This window comes from Fundulus heteroclitus, chromosome 18 (assembly GCF_011125445.2).
Source record: "Fundulus heteroclitus isolate FHET01 chromosome 18, MU-UCD_Fhet_4.1, whole genome shotgun sequence".
In the NCBI taxonomy this organism is placed as follows: domain Eukaryota; kingdom Metazoa; phylum Chordata; class Actinopteri; order Cyprinodontiformes; family Fundulidae; genus Fundulus; species Fundulus heteroclitus.
The window spans coordinates 31513479-31540474 of NC_046378.1; the positions used below are offsets into that span (position 1 = coordinate 31513479).

General features: G+C 40.9%; 1 protein-coding gene across 2 annotated transcripts in view; it reads left to right on the forward strand.

The window, feature by feature from the left end:
* Positions 1-26996, forward strand: part of nbeab (neurobeachin b) — a 321077-nt gene that overhangs the window by 130397 nt on the left and 163684 nt on the right. The window contains exons 14-30 of one of the 2 annotated variants that reach the window (XM_036149596.1): positions 892-971; positions 3495-3557; positions 4269-4366; positions 4780-4872; positions 6412-6520; positions 6625-6706; positions 6804-6927; positions 9131-9323; positions 9454-10431; positions 14123-14340; positions 14564-14717; positions 16067-16075; positions 16368-16548; positions 17389-17480; positions 17687-17794; positions 19061-19229; positions 21315-21747. In XM_036149596.1, coding sequence (XP_036005489.1) covers positions 892-971; positions 3495-3557; positions 4269-4366; positions 4780-4872; positions 6412-6520; positions 6625-6706; positions 6804-6927; positions 9131-9323; positions 9454-10431; positions 14123-14340; positions 14564-14717; positions 16067-16075; positions 16368-16548; positions 17389-17480; positions 17687-17794; positions 19061-19229; positions 21315-21747 — 3184 coding nt within the window. The remainder of the gene's footprint in view (positions 1-891; positions 972-3494; positions 3558-4268; positions 4367-4779; positions 4873-6411; positions 6521-6624; positions 6707-6803; positions 6928-9130; positions 9324-9453; positions 10432-14122; positions 14341-14563; positions 14718-16066; positions 16076-16367; positions 16549-17388; positions 17481-17686; positions 17795-19060; positions 19230-21314; positions 21748-26996) is intronic. The other variant, XM_036149598.1, reaches the window with a different exon arrangement.

Here is a 26996-nt window from a genome sequence, read left to right on the forward strand (position 1 = left end):
TAATGTAACAGCGAGAGTTCTGCTTGTCCTATAAAGGTCAGGCCTTCTACATCTAGTGTTTTCAGATGATTCTAAATAAATCTCTTGGGTTTTATTGATCTCCTTGTAGCTGGAGCTTATTAACTTAATGTACATGAAAATAGGTTTGGTTCAAAAACCAGGAAAGCTCTACATTTTGAACAAGATCTGATGTTAAAAAATTGATCCGTGTGCCAAACACTGGACTGAAGCACAAACAGATCTTTGACATGATGGTAAATCGATGTGTATTGTCACGACTTGAAATTGCCCCCAAATTTCACAAGATGCGTAATTCTGGCAACAGGACTTATCAGATGCAGAAAGTTTTGTTGGATAGCACAAAATGTTTTTTTTTCTAAGAAATAAATGACAATGCAACACTGAATGCCAAAGTGACCTCGAGTTGTCAGAGAATTTACCTTGTGATGTTGACCAGTGTAATGGCCATGTGTGGATAAGGTTGCCTTAGACTGGCAGCCTGGATCCCATGTTGTGCCCAAGGTTACCTGGGAGACAGTCTGAGTTTAGACGCTGCAGGAAATGATGGATGCATTTGTGAGAACTATCCCAACTGACCTTTGCTTTGCGTTGAAGGTTGTTGCGCTCATAGACAATCTACATATTCTGCTCTTTTACCAAAAGAAAAAAAGAATGGACAAAAAAAAAAAAACTGCTTGGCTGTTGTGAAATCTGTTGAAACTTAAGGTTTCTAAACCCAATGTTTTATTTTAGTGAGTTCCCACTGTATCTACATTTCCTGACATGCTCAAAGAAAACTCAGAAACGAGACGTAGGAATCGACAGCAGAAGAAAGACAACAGCTGCCTTCCCTTTCTTTTATTGCTTCGTTCATTGTCTTTCAAACCACAGATGGGCCCAGGCCAACCCAGAAAGAAGTAATCTCTCTGCGGGCGTTCATGCTTCTCTTCCTCAAACAACTCATTCTTAAGGTATGTCCCACCTGTCTTCATACATCAGATTCCCCACAAGACCGCACTGAGAAAATGTAGAGATTCTTTCTTTGGTATCCTGTTCTGCTCCTTTGTTCTTCCAGTTGTGCTGGAAAAGGGATATTCTTATATAGTTACAAATTTAGTTATCAAGTAAAAAAAAATACCATATATATGTGGATTCTAAAAAAACATGAGTTTGTTGCTGTTTGTTCTTGATTCTTAATTTGCTGACAAGGAAAGTCCAGACCAGGATTTTCTTATTTTCTGTTTCTGATAGATTCACTTTAATTTAAGATTAGGAATTAACCAGCAACAGGTCCCACTGTAATGCTCCAGTAAAGTCATAATGCTTGATAACATACACACTTACTGGCCTATTTATTTGGCACAGCTGTTCACTTGCTCTTTAACATATAGTGCATTAACCAATAGCATTTCTGATCAGTTTGTATATAGTTTTTTTTAAATATCCATCTATAAATTTCGGATCAAATGTGATCCTAATGCATCTTCTGGTTTTTGGAGATAGTTTCAAGATGACTGAAAGGCAGCAGTACCTCAAAAAAACATTCCCTACCCTCACTATCTCAACATTCACAACACGTTAAACATTGAGGCACATGGGTGTGAGTAGAAGGCCACACTGGCTGTCACTCCTGTCAGCTAAGAACTTGTAACTGAGGTTACAAAATCATAGAGGCTCACAAAATTGGACAATATCAGATTGTAAAGACTTTGCTAGATAATTCTCGGTTTCAGCTGGGATGGTTGTCAGGATTTGGTGTAAACAACATGAAAGCATGGATCCTTCCTGCCTTGCATCAGTGACTCAGGATGGTGGTGGTGTAACGGGTGTGGGGGATATTTTCTTCGCAGACGTTGTGCCTCCTGATACCTATCTTTTGATCGCTATTCCCTGTAGGTTAATGCGCCATGTTACACAGCTCAAATGGTTTCAAACAGGTTTAACAACCAGGACGTTTAGTTCACAGTTTTTCCAACGGCGTCCACAATCACTAAATCTCAATTCAAAAGAGGAGCTTTGGGATACAGGATATTTACATTTTGGATGTTCAGCTGATGATCCACAGCAAATGTTTGATTCTTAGGTGCCAATATGGTCCAAACTTTCCACAAACAAGTTGAATCTACACCATGAAGCCGTTATCAAGGCATAAAGAAGCCCAAAGTGTTTCTTAAAACGTGGCCAATGAGTGTATATTTCCAAAGGCTCTATGTTTACTGTGCAGAAAAGAATACCTTATGTTACAGAAGTACTGCTCCCTCACCACTGATATTTAGGATTCTTCAGTCTATCTGCTGGCCAGGCTGCTGATATTACCCTTCAGTGCAGGTTACCTTGGTTCGGAAAGCAATTTTCTTCTCCCAAGGTGCCACCATAGAGTCATTTGTTTCCGAAGCTCTATTTGCATCAACACATACAGCTACGGTTTTCAATAAAGACAATCTTAGTGAAGATGTTTACACCCAGAGCACTTTGTTTAAGTGGTACGGTATTGTTAGCATGTTTACTCTGATTTACCATATTTTGTTTTTGACGTGCTTTAATGTGGTGCGAGTTGAATGTATGCAGACAGAACGTACAAGAAAAGTTGTTTTCTAGTTTCAGAATGAAGTGCTTTTTTGTAGTCATAGAATTTAATGACTAGTGTTAAGCTAACTCAACAACGTCTGTTATGCAGGAGCTGTCCGCGTATACGAGAGTACAGCTAGCAGAATGGGTCACATGACAGACAGGGAGCCGCTGCAGCTTCTATATTGCTCTCACTCATAGTAAACGTTGGAAAAAAATTAGGTTCTAAGAGGAACACTTAGATTTGATCAGTAAATGGATATTTGCACAGACTATACAATACAGTTATGAGACGTTGAAAAGGCAACTGTCCATGATTTTAAAAACTGGCCAATCAAAGCCCAAAGTGTTTTGCTTGGGTTGGTGCTAACGCAATCACCAGGCATTAGGAGTGGATTTTTCTCAATAACGTCTGATTCCGTTTAAGATCCTGTGACTGGGTCACTGATCCGATACCTAGGACCTGTTCAAAGCACTCTTATAGCTGACTGTTTTTTAGATGAATCTATCTCAGTGAAGGTTTCTAGCAGACCATTAGTCGATAGCAAAAATATTTTGACACTGAACCATAAATATCATACTTGATTAGGCTTTTTTTTTTACTTTAAATTGCCATGTTTTTGCCATCATTTCCCCATAAATCTATATGTTTGGATGTTTATTCCACTCTGATACATTTTAAAAGACTTTCATTGTGTCACTGGAGAAGAAAAACAGCTACCAACCCTGTCAAAAATGACAACAGTAAGAATTCACTACAATCCTGCATTTAATTTGTTCATACGTTTTTATTCACAGAAGCAATACCTGAAATATTTTTTTTATCAAATTATAAGTCTACATGTTTTTTTATGTTTATTTTATTTTTATGTTTTGCCTTGTGAATGATTCATTGTGTTGTTTTGTTACTTTTTGCTTTCTTTTAGGATCGAGGTGTGAAGGAGGACGAATTACAGAGCATCCTCAACTATTTGCTAACAATGCAGGAGGTACATGTCTTTTTCAAATCCTCCAAGAGAATTCACTCAGCAATTTTATGCCACTCTCAAGCCCTTAGCCTGATTGTCACAAATCCTCCTCCGAATTCTTCTTCCATCAGCACTTTGTTTTAACAAGCAACCAAATTTAGGTCTGCTATGCACAAGCCCAACCATTCTCCATTAGCTGTTGTAGGGCAAGGATTCTGCAACTACTAGTGATAAAATTGCAATTCCCTTATTTTCTGAACCTCCACAGATTAGGGGATTTCTTAATCCCCAGGACCTCTATTGATAAAGGGATTAAAGACACGTTTGCCTGCCCAGAACATGAAAACTGCCACCTACCCCTGGAGCTAAAGCCATAAGGTAGAGATCTCCCCTGAGAACCAGATGGTATTCTTGATGGTGAAGTGCAGGCCACAAAATGCACGATTGCCTGACTGGTGACAAGAATAAATATATCTTCCAGCTGGACTGGAATCAGAAGGGGAAGCCTAAGAAACCTGTATTGCAACTGATTGTTGCTTCTGAAACAACTGCAGGTGGATTGGCAGATTCAGCGGGCACATGTGTGATTCCTGGAGACATGGAGAATGTCTTTACATAGAAAAAAAATATCACTTTTAAACGGCACTTGCTGTCTTTTGTTCCCCTCTTCGTTATTTCATTTTTTTTTCTTTTACTTTTTGAGAGTGTGTTTCTATGATTCTGTGCCCACAGGATGAAAACCTGCATGATGTGCTGCAGTTGGTGGTAGCCCTCATGTCGGAGCATCCAGCTTCCATGATTCCTGCTTTTGACCAGAGAAATGGAATACGGTAAGCAACTCAGGAGCATGCAAGACACAGTACTGAGGCACAAATGGTGATTAGCACCTCGCTTAATTCCACTACTGTGTGTCTGTTTAATTAACAAATCAAAAAAATATAAATCTGTAATATATAATAGGATTAAAAAGTAATTGTGTATAACACACTAGTTTAACTATTAGATGATCACATTTGCCTCAGGTTCTCTGAAAATTTGCCGTACATACATTACAATAATGCCTGTTTATTCAAGAAGAAAAGACTACTGATTTTATTCAGACTTTCATATAATGCTATGCAAATTCACTCCAAAAGAAAGAGGCTGTCAGCCAGCCAGTGAAGTGCCTCTTCATCAATAGGGCTATAGTTAATTCTCTCAAGACCGAGCTTTGTGGCTAATTTGCATCATGTGTTTATTTCAGGGTAGTCTACAAGCTCTTGGCCTCTAAGAGTGAAAATATTCGTGTGCAATCCCTCAAAGTACTCGGATACTTTCTGAAGCACCTGGGACACAAGTAGGTAACCAATTAAATCAGCTGTGAATCAGACATATTACTGTTATGATGATAAATAAGTGATAGATCAAGTCACTGATGTATAACCATGTTTGTAACCGAGATTGAATTAGTTGAAAACTAGATTTATATAAACGGGCCTGTAGTCTTTGCATCATGCCTTAAATCATTGATTCCTGTGATTGGAGGAGCTCCAAAATTCTGTTCCATGGAGAGAAAAAATAATAATAGAACCCTAAAATGGCAGCAGATCAAGTCATGAGAGATGAGAAAAGATGCTTATAGCTGGAGAGGTTACAGTTTTACATGCAGGTTGTAGGGTGTGTAGAGAGGATAAGTGGTGATGCTGTGCTCACAGCAGTGGAGTGCCAGGGAGTGTTAATGCTGAATGGAAAATAAGGTTAGTCGTAAGGCCATGCTATACTACCACAGGCAGAAATAAAAAACCTTGAAGGCCTCAACTTTTTCCCCTCAGTATTTTATTTCCCAGCTGTTTTTGCAGACAAATTCATTATTCATACTGTTTTCTGTATGGATCTGGTTAAACTGATCAGTGGTTGGTTATTGCTTGAGAGGTCATTTTAAAACTCAGCGTCTGCTCCAACTTGTTTTGAGACCTACGTGAGGAACAAAAGCATTAGTATCAATACAAATGTTAAGAAAATATTTCTAAATGATCTATATCCAGTTTTCATATTTCTCTGTGCTTCATTTTGGCCTTAATAGTTTATTTGGAATATATTCAGTCAGAAAGAGCCTGGCATTGTCTATGTTGTCTAATGCATACGGAGCTTTTCTTTTGGGGTGTGACAGCCCAGTGGTTAGAGAGCAGCAAGGTTCCTGGTTCAACTCTTGCAGACGCCCATTCTGGGTCCCTAAGCAACAACCTTAGCCCCAGAATGCTCTCCACCCACTGCTCCCTAAGGAGACATTTAACAACAGAGGACAACTTTCATTGGTATGCACATTGCAATGCCAATCAAGATGATTATTATTATTATTTTATTACGTTTTTCTTTTGTATTCAGTCTTTTAACAGACTTGTACTATACAGCTCATCAGTAAGCCATACATCATTAGTCTGTGCTGTTCTACCAGATCTCCATATTTATGCAGCTGAAAGAAAAGCTACTCTTTTCCTAAGTGCCCAATTTCTAAGCTTTACGAAGTGGAAAAAAAAATAATAAGTTGAACAAAAAAGCTTTGGCTGACAGCATTTCTTATTCAGTTTGTCACTGTTGAACCTATTCACCTGTACTATGCCTCGCTATCTTGAGCCACTCCTGGTGACAGGCTAACTTCCTTTATCCTATACACCTCTGACAAAATTCACCTAATTTATGACAGCAGGCAGTTTTCCTGACACTTGTCTCCAGAGCCTGACTCCCTGTGGATGAGCATAGGGAGGCAAGCTGATGGCACTCACTGATTTGAGTGGCTTAGGAGGTTCCAAACACACCACTTCACCGTTCTGTGTGTGTGTGTGTGTGTGTGTGTGTGTGTGTGTGTGTGTGTGTGTGTGTGTGTCTGTGTTAACAGACGGAAGGTGGAAATCATGCACACTCACAGCCTTTTTACTCTTCTGGGCGAGAGGCTCATGTTGCACACCAACACCGTCTCTGTTACAACCTATAACACCCTTTACGAGGTAATGACATTTCTTCCTTTTTTTTTTTTTTTTTTTAGGTAACCGTTCAATCATTATGACCTATGCAAATGTGATGAAAGTGTTCTCACTACTCCTCATTCCAGATTTTGACAGAGCAGGTGTGCACACAGGTAGTCCACAAGCCTCATCCTGAGCCTGACTCCACTGTCAAGATTCAGAATCCAAGTAGGCTCGTTTTTTTTTTTTTTTTTTTTTACTTACCATGGTAGTCGATAGCTAAAATTGACCAAGTATGTTATTTTCAAAATACATTCCTTCACAGTGATCCTCAAGGTTGTTGCAAATTTACTGAAGAGCTCTGCCCCCAGCACAGAACTGATGGAGGTGCGGCGGCTCTTCCTCTCAGACATGATCAAACTCTTCAGCAGCAGTCGAGACAACCGACGGTGAGCAGACTTTGACCAAATTTTTCTCACCCACTTTATTAAATGTCTGACAGATCAATGAAAGGGAATTCAAAGGCAGAGAATCCATGAAAACTAAATATAATTAGCCTATAAGAGAAGAAAGTACCCTTAGTGATGAAATATACGATGTGAAAATATGACAAAGCGTACTTTCTTTTTAGATACTTGTTTTTTAATTGGTTGTGAACCTTTTAAGATAGTCTTTAACAAAACTAAAAAAATTATTTAACATGTCCAGATATTGAGGTGGGAACAAAGTGTGCCATAAAAGAGGAAACGGATGCAAAGGAAAACACTGAAACAAGATGCAAATGAACACAATTCATATTGAAGTATCTACTCCATTACCGTATTGTTTGGACCATAAGGCACACTGGATTATAAGGCACATTAAATATTCTTCATAAGTGTGTAATATCACTCCGCCCCTTCACGTACACATCTCTCTATCCGTCTTTGTCGGGACGACAGAGTAGTCGGGCTACACTGCCCTGTTTCTAACAAAAAGCCAAACTTTTATATTGAATTAACTTGCTAGTCCGAGACTCGAACTCGAGTCCGAGTCATAAGCTAAATTTAGAGACTCATGACTTGACTTGGACTTGAGCACTGATGACTCGAACTTGGACTCGGACTCCTACATTCAGATCATTCTGACTCGGAAATTGAGAAAAAGACTCGACTTTTTTTATATCATTAGGCTATAATTTTAATATGTCATTAGAATATTATTTGGTGTATGATCTAAATTATTAGTGCGATGTGGTGGAGTGTGTTTTGTTTAAAAACATGTAGGCTATGCTTACTTTAGTGCGGAACTTGGACTTGACTTGATCAATAAGGACTCGACTTGGATCAATAGTGATTCGACTCAGATTGAGTAGTGGACTTGACTCGGACTCGACTCTGATTTTTTTTTTAATGACTTGGACTTGACTCGGACTTAAACACTGGAGACTCGAACCTGGACTCGGACTCGAGGCATAGTGACTTGACTACAACACTGGTGGATACTCCAGGCGCAGGCTGTCTAAAGGCTGTGAGCTTGGCGTACTCCGGAAAAATTTACCTCTGCATGAACTTGAATGCACGGAGTCTGCGCAGAGTCCACCTCGAGTATAGCTTGAGTAGGCGTGGACCTCCACGGAGTAAACTTTGCCCGAGTATGTGGGGGCCTTTACAAAGTCGTACTACACATTTTAACAGATTTTTTAGCGCATTATATAGCACATAAAAACGGTCAGTAAGCCCAATGGTATTCATATACAAGGCACACCGAATTATAAGGCACACCATAAATGTTTGAGAAAATTTGATTTTTAGTGTGCCTTATAGTCCGACAAATACGGTAATCTGCAACGTCAAAGAACTTTCAGTTACTGCATTATTGAAAGACATAAGGGATCACACCTTCAACCTGAAAATATCTGATATTAAGATGTTGAAGGTGTGAAGCTCATGGTGCTGCTGTAATAAGGAATTAGACACTGACATTTTGGGGGTTTGGGAATTAACTGAACGTCTTCTCTCAGTTGTGGTGCAGGTTTCTGGTCAGCTGCAGTCAAAGTGACAACGATCTTTACACTGGAGCATGGCTGATCAAATGTATCACAATTCTTTTTGACTTGGCAGCAAATACTTTGAAGTTAACATAACACAGTCCCTGACCTGGCGGAAATCCCACTCAGACATTAGAGGCAATAGTTAGGAAAGGACTAAATATCCCCATGTTTATTTTGTTATCGTTCACAGCCAATTTTATGTAATAATATCTATCTAAAATGGCATTCTTGGCGTAACATTACTGCATTTCTAAACAACAAAATGAAACCATGAAATTTAAACAGTCTAAAATCACGTCGGGGCGAGAAGTGCATTTCTCACATACAGATGCAGACAAGTTTGTTGGCATCACATCCAAACGAGCTGCATTCCCCTGATGTTTCCCAATTAAAAGAACATGATTGTTCAGTTCAAAACTGCAACCTGTGAGCTCCACTCATGAGCGCCTTCATTTGAGCTCAGTCGTGCACAACACGGAGGGTAGCTGCTGTCCTCCTAGCAGAAGAGGATTGTAGAAAGTATACCCTTATCCTTGCCGTAGTATGTCCACATCTGTAAACCTGTTAACGTGTCGTCCAGTTCACATGAGGCAGATTCCTTCACGGTTTGGATTTTACAGGTGTCTTTTGCAGTGCTCGGTATGGCAAGACTGGATGTTTTCTCTCGGCTACATCAACCCCAAAAACCCAGAAGAGCAGAAAATGACTGAGATGGTGTACAACATATTCCGTATTCTGCTCTATCATGCCATCAAGTATGAATGGGGAGGATGGCGTGTGTGGGTGGACACTCTCTCTATAGCTCACTCCAAGGTGGGTACAGCCCAGAAGAGAGAAACACTGACCTCTGCTGCTGAGACAGACTTTTAAGCAAATCGATCAAATAATGGAACGCGCAGATTGCCTCACGCTGTGAATCAATTTCCTTTCATTTTCTCTATAGGTGACATATGAGGCACACAAAGAATATTTGGCAAAGATGTATGAAGAGTATCAGCGTCAGGAGGAGGAGAATATCAAGAAAGGGAAGAAGGGTTTGGTCAGCACCATCTGTGGTCTGTCTGCCCAGGCCTCGAGCATCAAAGGTGTGATCGGGATCGGGGAAATCGACGACAATTCCCAGACCCCCGAAAGCGAGGCGGACTATGAGAGTGCTGACTCGCACAACCTGCTGACCGAAGGGAAGGGGGCCGAGGAAGACTTCAGGGGAGCCGGAGACGCGTTGGATGGTGTCAGAGTAGAAGTTCATGACCTTCTGGTGGACATCAAAGCTGAAAAGGTGGAAGCTACAGAGGTGAAGATGGATGATATTGAGCTGTCTTCTGAAACGCTGGGAGTATCGGAGAATGGGCCTCTGGTTGTGGTAGATTCTCTGCTGGATAACGTTTACTGTGCTACCGTGAAGAAGCTCGAAAATAATGTCAGCGGTATGTTGTTGCCGAAGGACAGCGCGGATGATGAAAACGCTGCCCCTCTTATTACGCTGGACGATGAGAAGGACAGCGTCCCTCTCTGTAAAAACTTCCTGTTCGGCAAGATGACAGGCGCCATAGAAGACAATCTCCTACCCGAGCTGAGTCCAGCTGAGCCTCTGGTCCCACCGAGTCCGGAGCGTTCCGATCACGGTGGATCCAGGGATGAAATTGGCCTTCTGGCTCACATGACAGGCAGCTCCTTACCCAGCATCTTGGAGAAGGATGAGTTTGAGCTAAAAACAGTGCTTGAAAGCATGAGCTTGGAAACGGAGGGTTCTTCCGAAATCCCGCAGACCTCTGACGGTACAGCAGCATTTGAAGGGGAATCCTCGGCTTGTAAGACCGATAGTGCAGCAGAGACGAGAAGGAGCACTTCTGAGACTGCAAGGTCGGATGATGGCAAAGACAAGGAGGTGAAAAAGATTCAGACTACAGCCACCACACAGGTTAGTCTCATGTATCTATGTCACACGTAATCTGTTGTCTTATAATATCTAATATGATACAATTTGTTTTTCTAAATGATAGCTGCTGAACATTACCAAAAAGATCTAGTACTTTTCTGTGTAAATTATATTTCAACATGGGAAATAAGTGTAAAAAAACATAAATAAAAAACCCAACAGACCGAACAGTCAGGATGCTTTGAAAGAAGTATGTGCAAAATAAAGGAAGTGTGGAGATTGATCGAAGATGGAATTCATTCTGTGAAAAAAAAAAAAAAACAGGTGTCAAAGAGGTGATCCTTTCTGAAGAGCTGAATGCTGTAAAGTCTGATTATAGTGGAATCCGCTCTAAAATATGAGTAAAGCAGGTAAATTCAAAGGAACAGCTTTTTTTTATTTAAAATAATTAGGAGGTGGGACTGCGATAGACTGGCGACCTGTCCAGGGTGTACCCTGCCTCTTGTCCATTGACAGATGGAGATAGGCACCAGCACCCCTCGCGACCCTACATGGGATAGGCGTGTTAGAAAATGGATGGATGGATGGATGGATGGATGGATGGATGGATGGATGGATGGATGGGAAGTGGGAGCGATGGTGCCGCTGGTTCGGAGGCCTTAGGTCCTCAATGCAGCCGTCCTGGGTTTGAGTCCCGGCCCTTGGACATTTGCCGCATGTCTTTCCCTTCTCTCTCAACCACATCTCCCGTCAGCTTACTGTCAAATAAATGCCACTATAACAATTGATTGGAGAGGGGGAAAACATAAAAAGTGCACAAGACAATAGGCGGCTCCGCTAAAGTGATCTTAAACGACTTAAAACAGACACCAAATAATCAAAGACATTCAAAGAAATACAAAATTACTTTTTGAATGGAGAAGAGTATTCAAAATAAAAACAGACTAAAGAAAATCGTTAAGGCAGCAAAATAAGATCACCGGTGTTGCCCAACCTCTTCTGAATGACATTTCTATTTGTCGTACCACTCAGAGAACAAAGGCCACGTTCACACTGCAGGGAAATGCAACCAAAATCCATCTTTTTCCTGGCAGTGTGAACGGCCCAATTCCGATCTTTTGACCCCCCCAAATATCCGCTCTGTGCCACTTCCATATGTGGTAGAAAGTCGAATACGTATTTTTCAAAGCGTCCGCTGTCTGAACGGTCATGTCGCATTTTATCCGTCTTTCACGTTCCTCTCCTGTCTCCCACATCCACACACAGTAGGAGCGGTTAGCGCTCCATAAAAGACAATTTATAATAGCTCTGCTGCTTTCTTCATACCTTACTTCGTCTTGCTGTGATTTGGTCTTAATAGCGGCGGCTCTCATTGCTCAACAGCTTTCTAATAATAGAGAGGAGAGATGCCGGCGGCCAGTATCCGCGTTTTTCTTTTCTTTTCAAAGTTGTTTTTTTTAAAACAAAACTTTATTGAACACTTCTAGAAACAATTACATTCACCATTCCTTCCGTAAACAGTGTGCCGCTCTGTGGCGTCTGCTTCTGTTATCCGCGCGTGCGGGTCGCTTTGCAGTGTTGAACCGTTCAGACAGAAGTCGGACGGTGGTCGCATTTAATAGTCCGGTCCAATTTCGGCAAAAAATCGGAATTGAGCACCAATACCTGCAGTGTGAATGTAGTCTAAGTTGATTTTACAGTTTCCCGACCAATGGGGAGTTCCAGCTTCTCCTATCTGGGTGGAGGTTTAGGCTTCCTAGGATAAAAACCAACAGGCCTCTAAGCCTGAGTCATTTTTAGAATTTTCTATTTAGATTTCTTTTGATGGAGTTTTTATTCGTTCTTACAAGTTTTTGTTTATGATGTTGCAAATCTGTGTTGTGCTGTGTGCATGTACGCGTGTATGAGAATGCCCAGTTGCAAGACAACTTTCTCCCACGGGGGGGACAATAAAGGAACTGAACTGAACAGAATAAATAGTACCTACAATAAATGCATATTCATACTCTGTGCGAAGCAACATATTATGTTCTTTCTTACAGGACCACAACACACAAAACATCATTCTGTTCATGCAGTCCTTTTTTAGGGTGTTCCTGCAGCTTGTTCTTGACACACATTCAAATAACCTTTACTTGTATGGTGTCTAACCACTAATGGGCAATTGGTCAAAGATTTTAAGCAGGTGTTCTTACTATACTTAGAAATATTGCAGTTGAAAGGATGTTCAAAGAAGTTCTGCATTTGTCTAGCAAGAACTTCGTTCTTAAAAAAAATAAAAAAATAAATCTGCTCCTGCATAGGCCTGAGCCCCCTGCAAACTCCTACATTTGAAGAAATGTGTTGTTGAAAAGGTTACGGTTTGGAACATATCGATATGCCTAAGGACAAATGGCGTAACATTTGATAGACTGATGATAAATTGTTCTTTTTGGATCCGGATAGTTTTTGAGATAACAGCCCGACCACTGAAATTAACCCACAGCACACAGTGAAGCGCCGAGGCTCAGGCATCACGCTAAGGTGACATTTCTCATGCGGTGTTGTCTAATAGATCCTTTGCCAGGGATCATGGACTAATTCTAATACATCAAAATACTTGGAGAGGTCATGCTACCTCATGCCAAAGAGGACATGTGTTTGAAATGGATACTTCAACAGGACAACAACCCCAAACACAACAATAAGTGAGCCGCACGACCAGACCCGACAAGTATACGGTTGTGTAGTCACCTTTCCAACTGCAGTTCCCAAAAGCCTGCAGTGCACCATCAAGCACGATGTTTCCAAAGCAAAAACTAGGAAATGTAGGGGAATTGTGGGATGTAGTCCAACCGTTCTGTGCTGGAATACCTGTCCATAGATGTCAAAAGATGCGAAGCAGTTCTCAGAAGCAGGAGTATCTCAACTATTGTTCAGTGATTCACATTAAGGCCTTTTTTTTAATTCATAAAGTAAATGTTTGTAAAGAAAAGCCAGAAATCGCTGTTTGTTTTAACGGCCAGATATTCTCAAAGAGGATGTTGAGCCGGAGCCTGAGGTTGTTGCTCTGGTTGGCCTTCAGTGCACTGTTCTGAATTACCAGAGCCACAGAGATCAGTTTCTCGCTGCGCTGTGGATGTAATGGGGACAGGAAGGCCTGGTGCACACCAGGCATCATCCCTTTGAGACTCAGCAAACTAGGTTGCTCGAATAGTTGACTGAGCCAATATGAGGGGAGGAAAAGACAAAGGGTTATTCTCCAGCAGTCGCCTGGGACTTGCTCATTGCTTCCCTCTCCTGTGCTGCTTTTCAGAGGGTCGGCTCTTTTTTTTTTCCCTAGACTGAGTCACTGACAGTGGGTCAGCAAGATGCAGCTTGCACTTTTAAGTTCAGTTTCCCTTCTGCGGTTACATAATTGCTTACATTGAATTCATTATTTTTGCCTGATTTCTGTACAGGCTTTATGCTGCACCCTGCTGACTCATTCATATTAAGTCTTATTGAGCATAAATTATACTGTTTTTGTACCAGCAGGCAGAAAGAGTTTACATCACTAAATACTTTTAGCCTTCAAGTTTTTTTTTTTTCTAATTATAAATCCATTTATATTTGTATTTTATTTTGTCATCATTGTCCTGCTGATCACAGCTATTGGATTGCCACCCATCCTCCACATTCTACTGTAGCAAGCATTAAGTGCATATGCCTTATAGGCTGTATATGTTTTAGTGATACATTGCTCTCCCATCAGAGTGCGCATGGACGGCCAGTCCCTCAGGTGGAGAAGGACATACGTGTGGACCTTGGCTTTAGGGCCGTCCCAATGACAGAGGAACAGCGCCATCAGTTCAGCCCAGGCCCTCGCACTACAATGTTCCGCATTCCGGAGTTCAAATGGTCCCCCATGCACCAGAGACTTCTCACCGACCTGCTCTTTGCTCTGGAGAGTGACGTCCATGCCTGGAGAAGGTGTGTTAAGTGTATGATGTGAACCTTTTGGGATAGAGAAGGAGGGATGGAGAGGCAGTTCTGTAACTTTTTTTTTTGCAAGGAAGGGTCGAGATTGAACAGATTGGTGCCAGAATAAGAATGGGTCGGGCTAAATACTGCATATGCAAAAATAAATAAATGCCTTTGGGGGGTAAACCTGTTATTCCCATAACAATAACCTTGTTCCCACATTTCTCTGCAGCCACTGCACCAAATCTGTCATGGACTTTGTTAACAGTAATGAAAACATAATTTTCGTCCACAACACCATCCATCTCATCTCCCAAATGGTAGACAACATAATCATCGCCTGTGGAGGGATCTTGCCCCTTCTTTCAGCGGCCACCTCTCCTTCTGTAAGTGCTTCCGTCGGACTCTAGCAAAAGGGAATAGTGCCATCTAGTGGATATTAAGTGCAACTGCTTGCTCTAGACTTGCATTTACAGCGATACCATGTTATGCATTTGGAAGTTAAACGGGTGAAAAATGATCAAACAGTTAAAGTATTCCAGCTATTCCATTAGATAGAAAGTGTAATTTGTATATCAGCATATTACACAAAGCGACATATGTAAAGTTTTTGGTAGGTGTTATTTTAGATGATTGTAGCTTGAAGTTGATGAAAGAAAAAATTTTTTTGAATTATGCCAAAGATTAAGTTTTAATACAGGGGCTCTTTATGCATTAATTACTGCACCAGTGCAGCCCGGTATTGAGGCGGTCAGCCTTAGGCTTTTCTGAGGTATTTAGGAAACCCAGGTTGCACTAATGCTAATGCTAACAAGCCTTTGGCTTGTTAGCATTGTTGGCCTGGTGTTTATCTTCTTCCTCTTTACAATACCCCTTAGATTCTGTATGTGGTTTAGATCAGACAATTTTTCTGACCCATCAAAGCACACTGATACAATGGTCATCAAACAAAGTATTATTCCCATTGGCAGCAGGTGCCAAGTCCTTCAGGAATATAATATCAGAATCCCAATAAGGTTTGTCAGCTTGTCCTTACCCCAAACACGACTCTTCGTTTGCTGCCTCTGGTTCAGGAGTGGCTTAACCCAAGGAATGTTGCGGCTGTAGCCCGTGTCCAGGGTATCTCTATGCTCTCTGTGTGCTGGCTTTGTCAGAGCTGACTCTAGCCGCCTAATCACTGCTGCCTGTGCATATATTTTTAACCGGAACTTTCCTCCCACTATAAATATCCTAATTATATGCCTGGATACAGCAATTTATGAGCAGTCAGCTTCTTTAGTAATGACCCTTTGTAGCTTGCCCTCCTTGTGGAGGGTTTCAGTGAATGTCGAACGATAATATATCTGTATTGAAAATCTATTTTTGGGTTTTCATCAGCTGTAAGCTCTGATCATCACAATGCAACAAAATAACATTTGAAAAAAAAAAATCCCTCTTTGAGTAATGAATCTAGATGTGAGATACGGATTTGGCTGTTTTAATTACTAAAGTCACCTCTTGATGACATTGTCTGTTGAGACTCTCCAGTATGTAAACTGATATTTGTTGCTGACCTGTGATCATCCTGATTTTGAAGCAGTTAATTGTAAATACACTTGTTTGGTACAGTAATATTTTGCTCTTGAGAATTTTGGTCATTTGTGTTTTTCTTACATCCTATTTTCATAAATTGTGATGAGTGGTTTGAGGCAAAATGTATTTTAACCATCTTTATCTTGTTTTTGCACATAACTAGACTGTCAAGGTCAGTACCTCTGCTTTCTGAAATGTCATATTTGGAATGATATGTCTGTTTATCAGATACACTATTCAAATTGTGGTAAATTGTCTTCACCGTTCCTAATTTGCTATGCCTTGACTTGCCGCTGTGTTCCAGTCGTAAATGTTTCTGTACTAACTGGCATGCTTTTGTTAGCATGAGGAATTGAAGTGTTTCGGCTGAAAACGGATACATTTTTTTTTTTTTTTTTTTTTTTTTTTTTTTTTTTTTTTTTTTTTTTTTTTACATTTACAACCCTCTGATTTACTTTTTCAAGACGGAGTTGGAGAACATCGAGGCGACGCAGGGCATGTCCTCAGAAACGGCCATCACTTTCCTGTGCCGCCTCATGGTTATGGTGGACGTCTTGGTCTTTTCGAGCTCCCTGAACTTCAGCGAGATCGAGGCTGAGAAGAACATGTCCTCTGGTGGTTTGATGCGCCAGTGCCTCCGACTGGGTAGGATCTGTTTGTCTAAGACTGTTTCCCGCTGACTCAATGTCAGCCTGTGCAAAGGGGGTAATGAAGAATTACAGCATCATTAATTCATGCATGTATAACAGAAATTGAATTGAGTCGGAAGATACTACAATAGTGTTTGCCTCACATAATATTAATTCCTCTAATCCCTTGAAATCCCCCGTTTGATCAGCAGAGCTAATTAATTTAGGGGTCCTTTGGTAATTTTGTTGTAAATTATAAAATGCAAAGGGTTCCTTTGCAGCCTTTATTTTTAAGACTCACAAAGAGCAGAGTGAGTGATTCGCAGTGCCGCCCTGCACTATATGCAAATGTGTTTCGTGTTTCTGATAAATGTGGGAATCTGAGGTTTCCTCTGCCTTTCTGTCGGTCTGTTTCTCAGTGAATAGAATCAAGCAATGGTGATTTATACTTGAACAAAAACAAATAACTGCTCTGTTGAGCATAAAATATTCCTAGCGTCAGCTGTTGCGATGGAGATTTGTCTTTATCCTTGTTTGTTTGTGCCTCTGGGTTTGTGGGTTTCTAAGTTTGCATTTGCTTGATTGTCAACTCCAGCTCGCGCAAGCTTGCGAGATGGCAAATGGCGTCCAGACCTCAATGTCCTTTTCCCAAACGTACAATTTCTCATCACTGCTTTAGTGTGAAATCAGTCTGGCTGCAGATTTTCCTTTTGCTCCCTTCCCCGTCGGCCTGGAACAAATAGCCATCAGAGATAACTGATTAGGTTTAAAGAGGTCATGCATGTTATCAACATTTAATCTTCCTTTGATTCTGATACAAGACTCGCTGGCGTGCCCGATGTGTCTTTGTGCACAGTGTGTTGCGTGGCTGTAAGGAACTGTCTCGAGTTTAGGCAGAGACACAACAACAGGACTCAGGAAATCCTGCAAAATGCTGCGGCCTGCAAGGTATGATACGATGAGATGTTTCCCATCTTACAAATCAAAAGTTTTGCCATCCCAGCTCGTAGTTAAACATCCCACCATGTCCATTTGAACAATTTACCTTGCTAGCTAATTTGTTTTATTTGATGCATTAATGTTGACATGTGTTTTTTTTTTTTTTCTTTAAAACCCTAATTCTAAAAAGAGCTTGGATAATTCCTTTGTTTTAGACACCAGGGGAGGCCGGCCCTACCACCCTGTCTCCAATCATCGACCCTGATCGACTACTGCAGGACGTGGACATCAATCGACTGCGAGCTGTTGTGTTTCGTGATGTGGTGAGCTGATCCCACTATCCCGGTGGTGTCCAAAGTCAAGGGCCGTAAGCCTGCAAGTTTTGGCTCAACACACCTAAATCAAATAAACGGGTCATTAGCAGGCAGCTAATGTGTGTCGGAGCAGAGAAACGAATCAAAAGCATGCAGGACACCCCTGGTCTGTGACTTTTTCAGGAGACATGCAAGAGTTTGTCACAAAGACAGATGGTGAAGATAAGCTTTAGAAAGGCCCTGGTCAGTGTTGTGACCCATTACCGCTCTCTGTTTATTGTAAGCATTTGAGCCGACGATACCGGCAGCACATTGCGGTTTCTCGTTAGAGGCCAGGAATGTCAAACTCCAGTTCACAAAGGGCCAGGATCCCGCAGCTTTTAGAGGTTTCCCTGGTCCAACACATAGAAAATATTATAGAAAATAAGAAAATCTTATAGAAAATAAGAACCATGCTAAGAAAAAACACATTTTATTTAATTTGTTGCCAATTAATTATTCATAAAAGTTTTAAGACCAGACTATACAAAGACAACATCTGCTTCTGGTCTAAAAGGGTGACCAGACAAAAAATAAATCCACATTTGTTGCTGTACCCTTGTTCTTCAAAGGAATAGTAGGAATACCCACTTAATATTGTGACAAAGTTTCTAACTTCACAGCCCCGCTTTTTTACGCTCTTTCATTGCAGAAATAAAACAGACACTCCTGAACGTGTAGAAAATAGTTTCCTTTTAAACAGCTTCTTAAATCTTTTGTGCTTCCTTTGTTTTCAGGTTAGACAGCTTATCGTTATTATAAATGGCTAATTTAGGTACAGCATCAACACTAAGGTGTGCTGTTTACAACATTGCCTGGTACTTCTTAGTGTGATAGCTCACTGATCACAAAACGCTTAGGATTTGTTTTGATTAGTCAGTCGATAAAGCTGAAAATCGTCTGGTCACCCACTGATTCTATGCTAAATACCTCCACATTCTAGTAAACTGATGCTTTCGGTGCTACAATCTTCATTAAACGGGGAAATGTTAGACACAATCTTTTGTTTAGTCTACCTCTACTGCTATGTTTAGTTTACTCTTTTATAGGCCTTTTGTTGAATCTTTCTTTGTCTTGTGATTTTCTTGTGATTTTATCTTAATTTTATTAGTATTTCTTTATTGCTGTTTCATTGGTTTTCTGTACAGCTCTATGCGATTGTTGTGTGAAAGGCCCCCTAATATTTACCTTTTACTTTTTGCTTCCTTACATAATAGTTGTGACTTCTTCCCACAGGATGACAGCAAACAAGCCCAGTTCTTGGCTTTGGCTGTAGTGTACTTCATCTCTGTGCTCATGGTTTCCAAATACCGCGACATCCTTGAGCCTCAGTGTGAGCCTGGCAAGATAAGCTGCCAGTTAGGCCGCAGCGTACGTCAGGAGATCGGTTCACAGACGAGCAAAGGTACTTTCTTCTCTTACGCCCATTATTTTACTCATCTTTGAAGTGACTGTGTCTGATGGAAAAAAAAAAAAAAAAAAAACGCTAAGTGTCCGCAGCCTTTTCTCTTGTTCCGTTGCCAGCGTGTAGGAGCTGAGTGCTCGTTTACTTAACAACAGGGATACCCTGCCTGTGTTCCACCGTCTCAGTGTGATTTATTCATGAGTTCTGCTAATTGCGCTGCACGAAATTCAGCGTGGAAGCAAACAGACTTGGGCTCAAGATTGAAGTCAGAAGCCTGAACAGGCATCAGCGTCCACTCTAAAATACAAAAGGTAGAGAGTGCCCCGAGTCAAGAATCATACACGAAGTCACATGATTGGCCGCTCTCAAAGGTTTAACACGGCGTCTGCGGCAGTGCCAATCGGTTCTGGGGAACGTGCGAGTGAACGTACTTTATCAGCTTTCATTCAGATAAGAGGGGAAGTGAATAAAAGGAAATAGAAGTGAAGGTGCGCGGCCAAAGGGAATATGTAAGTGTAATTTAAAGAGCTGGGACCATGCAAAGAAGATGAGCAGCGAGAATCCAAGAGATGAGAAAGCTGTGGGTTTTTTGGGGCAGTGGAGCCAGGCTTGCTATTTTCAGCCCCATCTGTCAGTGCCCATTAGGCAAGCAATCCACCAGAGGAGAATGGGATCATAGAGGTTGCTGGGAGGAGAAAGGCACACTGCCGCCTTCATAAATTTCACCAGAAAATAGGGGAATTTTCCAGACGGCATGTGGCAGACGATTGTCTGATGGACCAGGAAGCCAGTTGACTTGCAGGCTAAATCAGGCCCTGCTGACCGCGTTAGGGAGCATGTGATGAATATTAATATAGCCGCCTTCCATTGTGGTAACTACTGGGTCAGGATAAACTACAAACAAATAAAAAGGAGCTTCTGAAACTCTCCAAAAATAATAGAACTAGATAAAGATTCTTAGCTTCCCATTATGTTTTTTTCCTCTCTGTAGAAACGTGCTAAAAAGTTTTCCCGTGCACAGTACGTTATAGTGTAGGATGACAGAGAAAAAAACTTACTTTACCAGTTCGTCATCAAAGCGGATGCATATATATGTCTGTAGACAGAAAGAAGCTGAAGAAAAGAATTCATGTTTTATTAACAGAGAGGGAGAAAAACGGCGAGTTAATCTCGCAGGAAAATCAGAGCCTCCAGAAAGAAATCATAGAGGCTCCCTCGGCATGTGGCTTACTTTACATATGAAATATTTACTCTTTGACTGTGAATCCAAAGCTAGCTCTCATATGGATTTTTTTTTTTTTTATTAATATCATTTTATGTGTTTCTGAATTCAGCTTTATCTCTTTTTTTTTTACTCTATAGTACAGCATCTTGCAAAAGTATGGATATCTGTTGAACCTTTGCACATTTTATCACATTTCAACCACAAACTTACAATCGGCTTCAAAATGTACTCACTATCAAAACGGCTACAGAAGCTAGGTGATGGTGCGGTGGCACTGCTAAACAGTTAAAAATATGTGGAAATGTATTTATTTTTACTGAAGGTCTTGTGGACCCAACACATTTTTTTTTGGGGGGGGGGGGAAAGGGTTCAAATAGCAAAACTAATAATCAGAATCAGTTTTTGATCCTGTTTGGGGATTTGCAATCCTCATCGATTCCATTTTTACCATCATCACCATCAATTTTTAGAACATTGTTTTGTTTTTCTCACAATTTTGTTAAAGGACACAATGATCATCTGTCAATATTCTAGAAACGATTTTCCAGAAGCAAATATGTGAAAAAGTTAAATTCAGACCTGGGCCATTCAAACATATGAAGATGCTTTCATTAACACCGTTCCAATGGTGTATCACATAAAATAATGCAGTGCTTGTGGTTGTAAGGTTGCAAAATTGGAAAAAAGGTCAGCAATACCCTTTGGAAGGCACTCTATGTCACTGTTAGGTTGTTCTATATTTGCAAATCTACTACACTGTATGTATGTAAGCATGCCAACACTTTTTGACAGGTATATACATATTTCTTTATATATATATCATTGCCTGACTCTCCCTGTTTTGTGACCCTCTTCTACAGAAACACCACTATCATTTCCAAGCAGCGAGGAGATATTTTTGCCATCTGAAGACCTCCACATAGAACGCTCTTTGCCCCACACAGACTCTGGGATTGGAGATGAGCAGGTAGCCAGCATCCTTAATGGCTCTGACCTGGATCACAAAGTGGGAGGAGCTAGTGCCGCGAGTGAGCTCATATCCACACTTTCCTCGGAGGTAAAGAAGTCCCAGGAGACCCTGTCTCCATCCCCTAATGCCGAGATGCTCCGATCGTCCTCCTCCGTCATCAGCATTAGTCAGTCCAAGAAGGGCATTAATGTCAAGGAGATTTTGAAGAGCTTGGTTGCTGCCCCGCTGGAGGGTGTGGAGGCTGGGCTTGAGCCAGTGTCCTTCCCAGACTCTGCTGCCAAGGCCCAGGCTGTGCTGCCGATGCAGTTTCAGTCCTTTGACAGGTGAGATGTTAAGTCAGTTGGTAACATCTAATGATCTTAAAATGAAATAACTCCCACAGATCATTACTGCAGGTGTGTCTTAATGGACTAATTTCAGGTGAGGTTACAACCAGGATTTTATTTTATTTTATTTTTTGGTATCACATACTGAACTGAATCTCTAAGAACAGATGTTAATTAATTACAATGCCATATATAGTCTTGAAAGAAGAAGAAGAAGAAAGAAAAAAATCTTTATTTGCCATTGCAATTGTACATTCCAATGAAATTAGTCTTCTGCATTTAACCCATCCCTTAGGGAGCAGTGGGCAGCTATCACAGCACCCGGGGAGCAATCTGAGGTTAAGGGTCTTGCTCAGGGACCTATAATGGCAGTCTGCGGGGATCGAACCGGGAACTCGCAACCCTTTCAGAGTGCAAGCGCACTGCTCTAACCACTAGGCCCCCTTCAATCACTCTGTAGTTACATATTAACTTTTTTGGACTCTAATTTAATGCTCAGGCTTTCATTGGGTATCCCTTAATTCAAGGATTGTTCTCCAGATACATTTTTGCATCGATAATCAGATACAGCAAAGCTTTTTTTTTTTTAGCAATCAAAATTGCCGTGTTCATATAAAGCTTTAACTTTTAGTATTTGCTTAGGACTCTGACATTTTCATTACATTATTGATGACTGTTGCTGGATAAAACACCTTTTTTTTTTTCCCAGATCTAAAACTGACCTTTGACCGAGACAGAAAGAAAATGAAAGCGTCTGGTGTTCATATGTTTAAAGCAGCGGTGTCCAACTCACACAGACTAGCTTCCTGCATCATGTTTCATGTGTCCCCGCTCCAACACAGCTGCATCACATGGCCTAATAACCTTCTTAGCAAATCATCAAGTTCTGTAGAGGCCTGGTGGTGAACTATTTCTCTGACTAAGCGTCCTGAACCAGGGAAGGCGCTCAAACCTGCAGGACGCTGGCCTTTTAAAGAACAAATCTAGGAAATCTGAATATCCAGAAGGATGCATGTGGTCCCTCAAGGTACCGTAGAATGGTTATCTTAATCCATCAGGATTATCTCAGATATGCAGGATAGCAGTAATGGTTTCTAAGGTGACTGGGACACATTATTTATACCAGCCCACTTGTTTCGTGCTCTTTCTCTTTGACAGGAATTTTTTTTGTGTGCGTGTTTGAAATGGTGTCTCAAGAACGGCCGCACTGTTTTGGTTTATTTACATTCCTGGATTAGATGGAACCGCACAGTAATCTGTCTGGATCTGAGTGTTTACAAACCTGCTGCTGCAGGGATTTCAAGCTTAAGCGCCCCATCCTGATCCTCGATTCCTCCTGGCTGATATTTCTGGAGCTACTTTTGCACCAGCACAGCATTTCTAACCACTGCTTTGAGATGGTTTATGACAAATTCGGTACGTACATACCCTTCGAAGGGTATGAAACAAAGCTGAAACAAGGACCACAATGGAGTCTTCTCTCTCCCTAATGTATTCTATTGCTGAGCTTGGCTAAGGTGAGCCTGATGAATAGGGGTGGGGTGGGGGACATGGAGGAGTATGTGTAGAAAGGACGGCTGACAGGGTAGGGGTCTCCTGGGTGTTGATGACAGATTGAACAGAAGCGGCCACAGACCACACTATGGCCAGCCATCGTCCTCAACGCTCACATCCATAATGGGAGCTGGCAGCCTGAAATTAGTCGCAGCAGCAAAGTGTATTATTTTTGAAATGCTTTCACACAAAACCTCCTGACCGCATTTACAACTTTGTCTAATGCTTCTCATGTCACTCCCCCCCTCCTGCTTCCATTTGCTGTGTCTAATTGTTTGCCACCTGCCAGTGAAATGAGCTGCCAGCCATGGAAAGGTCTTTCATTTGTCTGTCAGGGCAAAGGTAGATTGAGTGTGACAATATCAAAAAAAATAAAAAAAAAGAAGAAAAAGGAGGAGGTAAAAATGTCTTAAAGTGGAGTGCATGGGGGCAGTCTGTCATAGAGGACAGGTTAACACAACAAAGCAACAAAAACTCCACTTTGAGCCGTGTTAAATACAGTGAAGACATACCTCAGTAATCCTCCGCTTCCTTCCTTTTGTCTCCCAACTGTCCAGATTGGATGTTCGGTTTTTGCCGTTGGAGACCCATGATAAATGTTTCTTTTCTTGTGTGTGTGAAATGCACATTGCATTGAAAAAGTGTTCATGTAGATTTTCTCGTTTTGTTACATTAATTTAGGTTTATTTGATTGCTTTTAAATGACTAGCCAACACAAAGTGGTGCATTGCTGTGAAAGTTTTTTTTTTAACTTCTTCCTATTCTTGCTGAAGAAAGGATTCCCCACAGCATGATGCTGCCTCCAGCTTGTTGCGCTGTGGGATTAGTTAAAAATAATAGTCTTGCATATAGGCCAAAACGCTCGGTCTGGTCTCATCTTTGATACCATTTTCCACCTCTTTGCCGTGGCTTCTGCCAACTTCAAACAGGACTTGTTTCTTTTTTTTCTACGTTGGCTTTTTTTTCTCGCCCCTCCTCCATAGAGACCATATTTGTGGAGGGCATGACTAATAGCTGAACAGATTCTCCCTCCTGAGCCATGGATCTCTGTAGTTTCTCCAGAGCTACCTTAAGCCTCTCGACTGCTTCTCTGATTCATGTTCTCCTTGCGGTCTGTTCCACAAGGAGAACATGAATCAGAACATGAATGTTAGCGGGATGCCCAGTAGCTCTGCAGCGGTGCCAAATCACTGTTTTGGATAATGTTGTTTTGTAGAGCGCTTGGTGAGATGTCCAGAGCTTGAGGTATTGTTGGATAACCCAACCTTCCTCACTAAAACTCCACAACTTTATCCCTGACCTGTTGGGTGTGTTTCCATGTCTTCTTGTTTTTTGTCACTTCTGGTTTTGTATTTCAATCCACTGTTGCGTTTGGCCATCCTCTTTTTGCCTATTGTTTCCCTTCGGCTGTTATCAGTCATTTCTTTCAATATTTTTTTTTCCTTCAGTCCCCTTCAGCTGCTTACTTTCCGTTGTTGTTTACTCTTCTCAGTTTTCTGTTCTGCATGCAGTAATCACCACTCCAGTATACAGGGAACCAGTTTTCACTCCCTCTTTGTCACTTCCCTCCGTTTGTCCCCAGCTTTGCTCTTTGAATTTTCTCACAGGTTTTCCCTGCCAGGCCCTTGATCCGTTTAGTTCTTTTTTTTCCCCCATTTGTTTGTTTCTTGTTGAACATCTTCGTTGTTGATCTACTTCTTTTTAATTAGATATCAATTGAAGATTTATCCTACCTGCCTCTTGTCTGCACTGGCCTATCCACAATCATAAACAGTCAGTGTTTGCTTTAGCATGACAAAATGTAAAAAAAAAAAAAAAAAAAAAAAAAGTTCAAAAGGTGTGGAGGTTTTTAAGGCACTGTGAGCACAGCGTTTTTATCTTTATATCTTTTTAATATTCCTGAATAAAGCACTTTTAGATTGGGATCTTATCTACAACTCACAATGGAAATGTTTCTTCGGTTACACTTTAAATCTGCGGATGCCCCGGACTTCATTAATATTCATCCTGAGATTAATCCTTGCTTTATTCTCTGCAACTCAATTAAGACAATCCTATTAATAAAATATGTGCTAGATAATCTATACATGATTCATGAGCGCCAGGCCAATGAATTATTCATGAAAAGAGGTCTATGTTTTAGCAACATCCTGCCGATCTAATCTAACGTCTCAGCCACGCCGAAGGAGAAGCTCGCTCCTCGGATAACTTTGGAACGCGATGATTAGTTCCCACAGTTCCCACAATTAACAACACCCTGGCGTTGTTCTGAAAACTGCCAATTTCACACAGTGTAATTACAGACAGCTCTACTAAAAAAAAAACAAAAAAAAAAACACTTGTCATCAATGTTCTTTAGAGTGCATCCTTATCCCCGATGGTATCAATATTTCAGGAGGCTTTCAAGCACTTCTTGAATATTTCTTCTTCATCATATGATTGAGTAGATTTTGATCCAAGTTTCTAACTATTTGCTTTACGGCTGTTTTCTGTGCGAGATATTAATTTGGCCGTCTACTGGGCAAAAAAAAGGGTCTTTTCCTTCGCGTAGTTAATCTTCAGAAAAAGTATTCAATAAATACAAAAAAATATATATGTTTTAATAGTATTAAGCAAATCAACAGTGTAGTGAAAGAGAATATAAGCAAGTGATAATAAGCCACCATTAAGTGGCTCGCTTCTACTGTAGCATGGCGTGCCATCTAGCTTGTGATCTGGGAGATGGACTGCGGATAGAAAGCAGCCACAGAAGACGACACAAGTGTGTGTTGTTTTGCAGAGGGAGGATATCTGGGGATTTGCTTCAGATGACAACAGGCTTAGCGTGTGACAGTGCAAAGGCCTGGCCTTTGTCACCCAGAGTAACTGCAGGATATTGAACGAGACATTATCTGGCACCTTCACAAACTCAAAGGCCGACTGCAGACCCGATAAGGACAAGTTTCCCTTCACTGTCGGGGAGCTGCTGCAGAACCAAAGTCACTGTACCTTTCATAAATCCTTGGCAACAAGCAAAAAAAAAAAAAAAAAAAAAGAGATTGCATGCAAACAGCTCTTTGAGTTAGTGGTCCGCCTGTTTTCTTGTGAAAGGTCATGTGCAAGTTTTATTTTGAGCCTCCACATGCTTTTTGTTACATTTTTTACATTTTTATTAATGACCAGGCCTGTTCCGTTTTTAGCAGCATGTGATGTATGGTGTAGTACCTTCTATATATAGAAAAGAAGCCATCATTAGTTACCTTAGTTATCGTGTTTATGAAATTAAAAATAAAACCTTTCAGGACCCCAAAAGCTGTGACTGTGAGCAGCTAATTGACATAATGTTAATCTAATTTCCCAAGGCCTTAAAACAGGACACTACAAATACTATAATTCAATTTACAAGTAAGATTAACTATTTTTATCCTCAGAACAAAGATGTGAGCTCGGTGTTAAACACAGCACCCCTGTGAAAATAGATCTTTTGGTAAATAACTTCTATAATCACAGCAACCTCTACGCTTATTGGTTCCGCTGGTAAAGGTGAGAAAGTCTGAAAATAAATGTGTGGTTTTATTGCAGAAGCATAAACTCACAATGCAAAATCTATTATAATCTCGCCTTTTAATTGTTAATTTGTCTTGCGGGAAAACAACTATCACATAAAGAAAAATCTTTTTTAACAAAATCCCTACCATAAATATTTAAGGTGT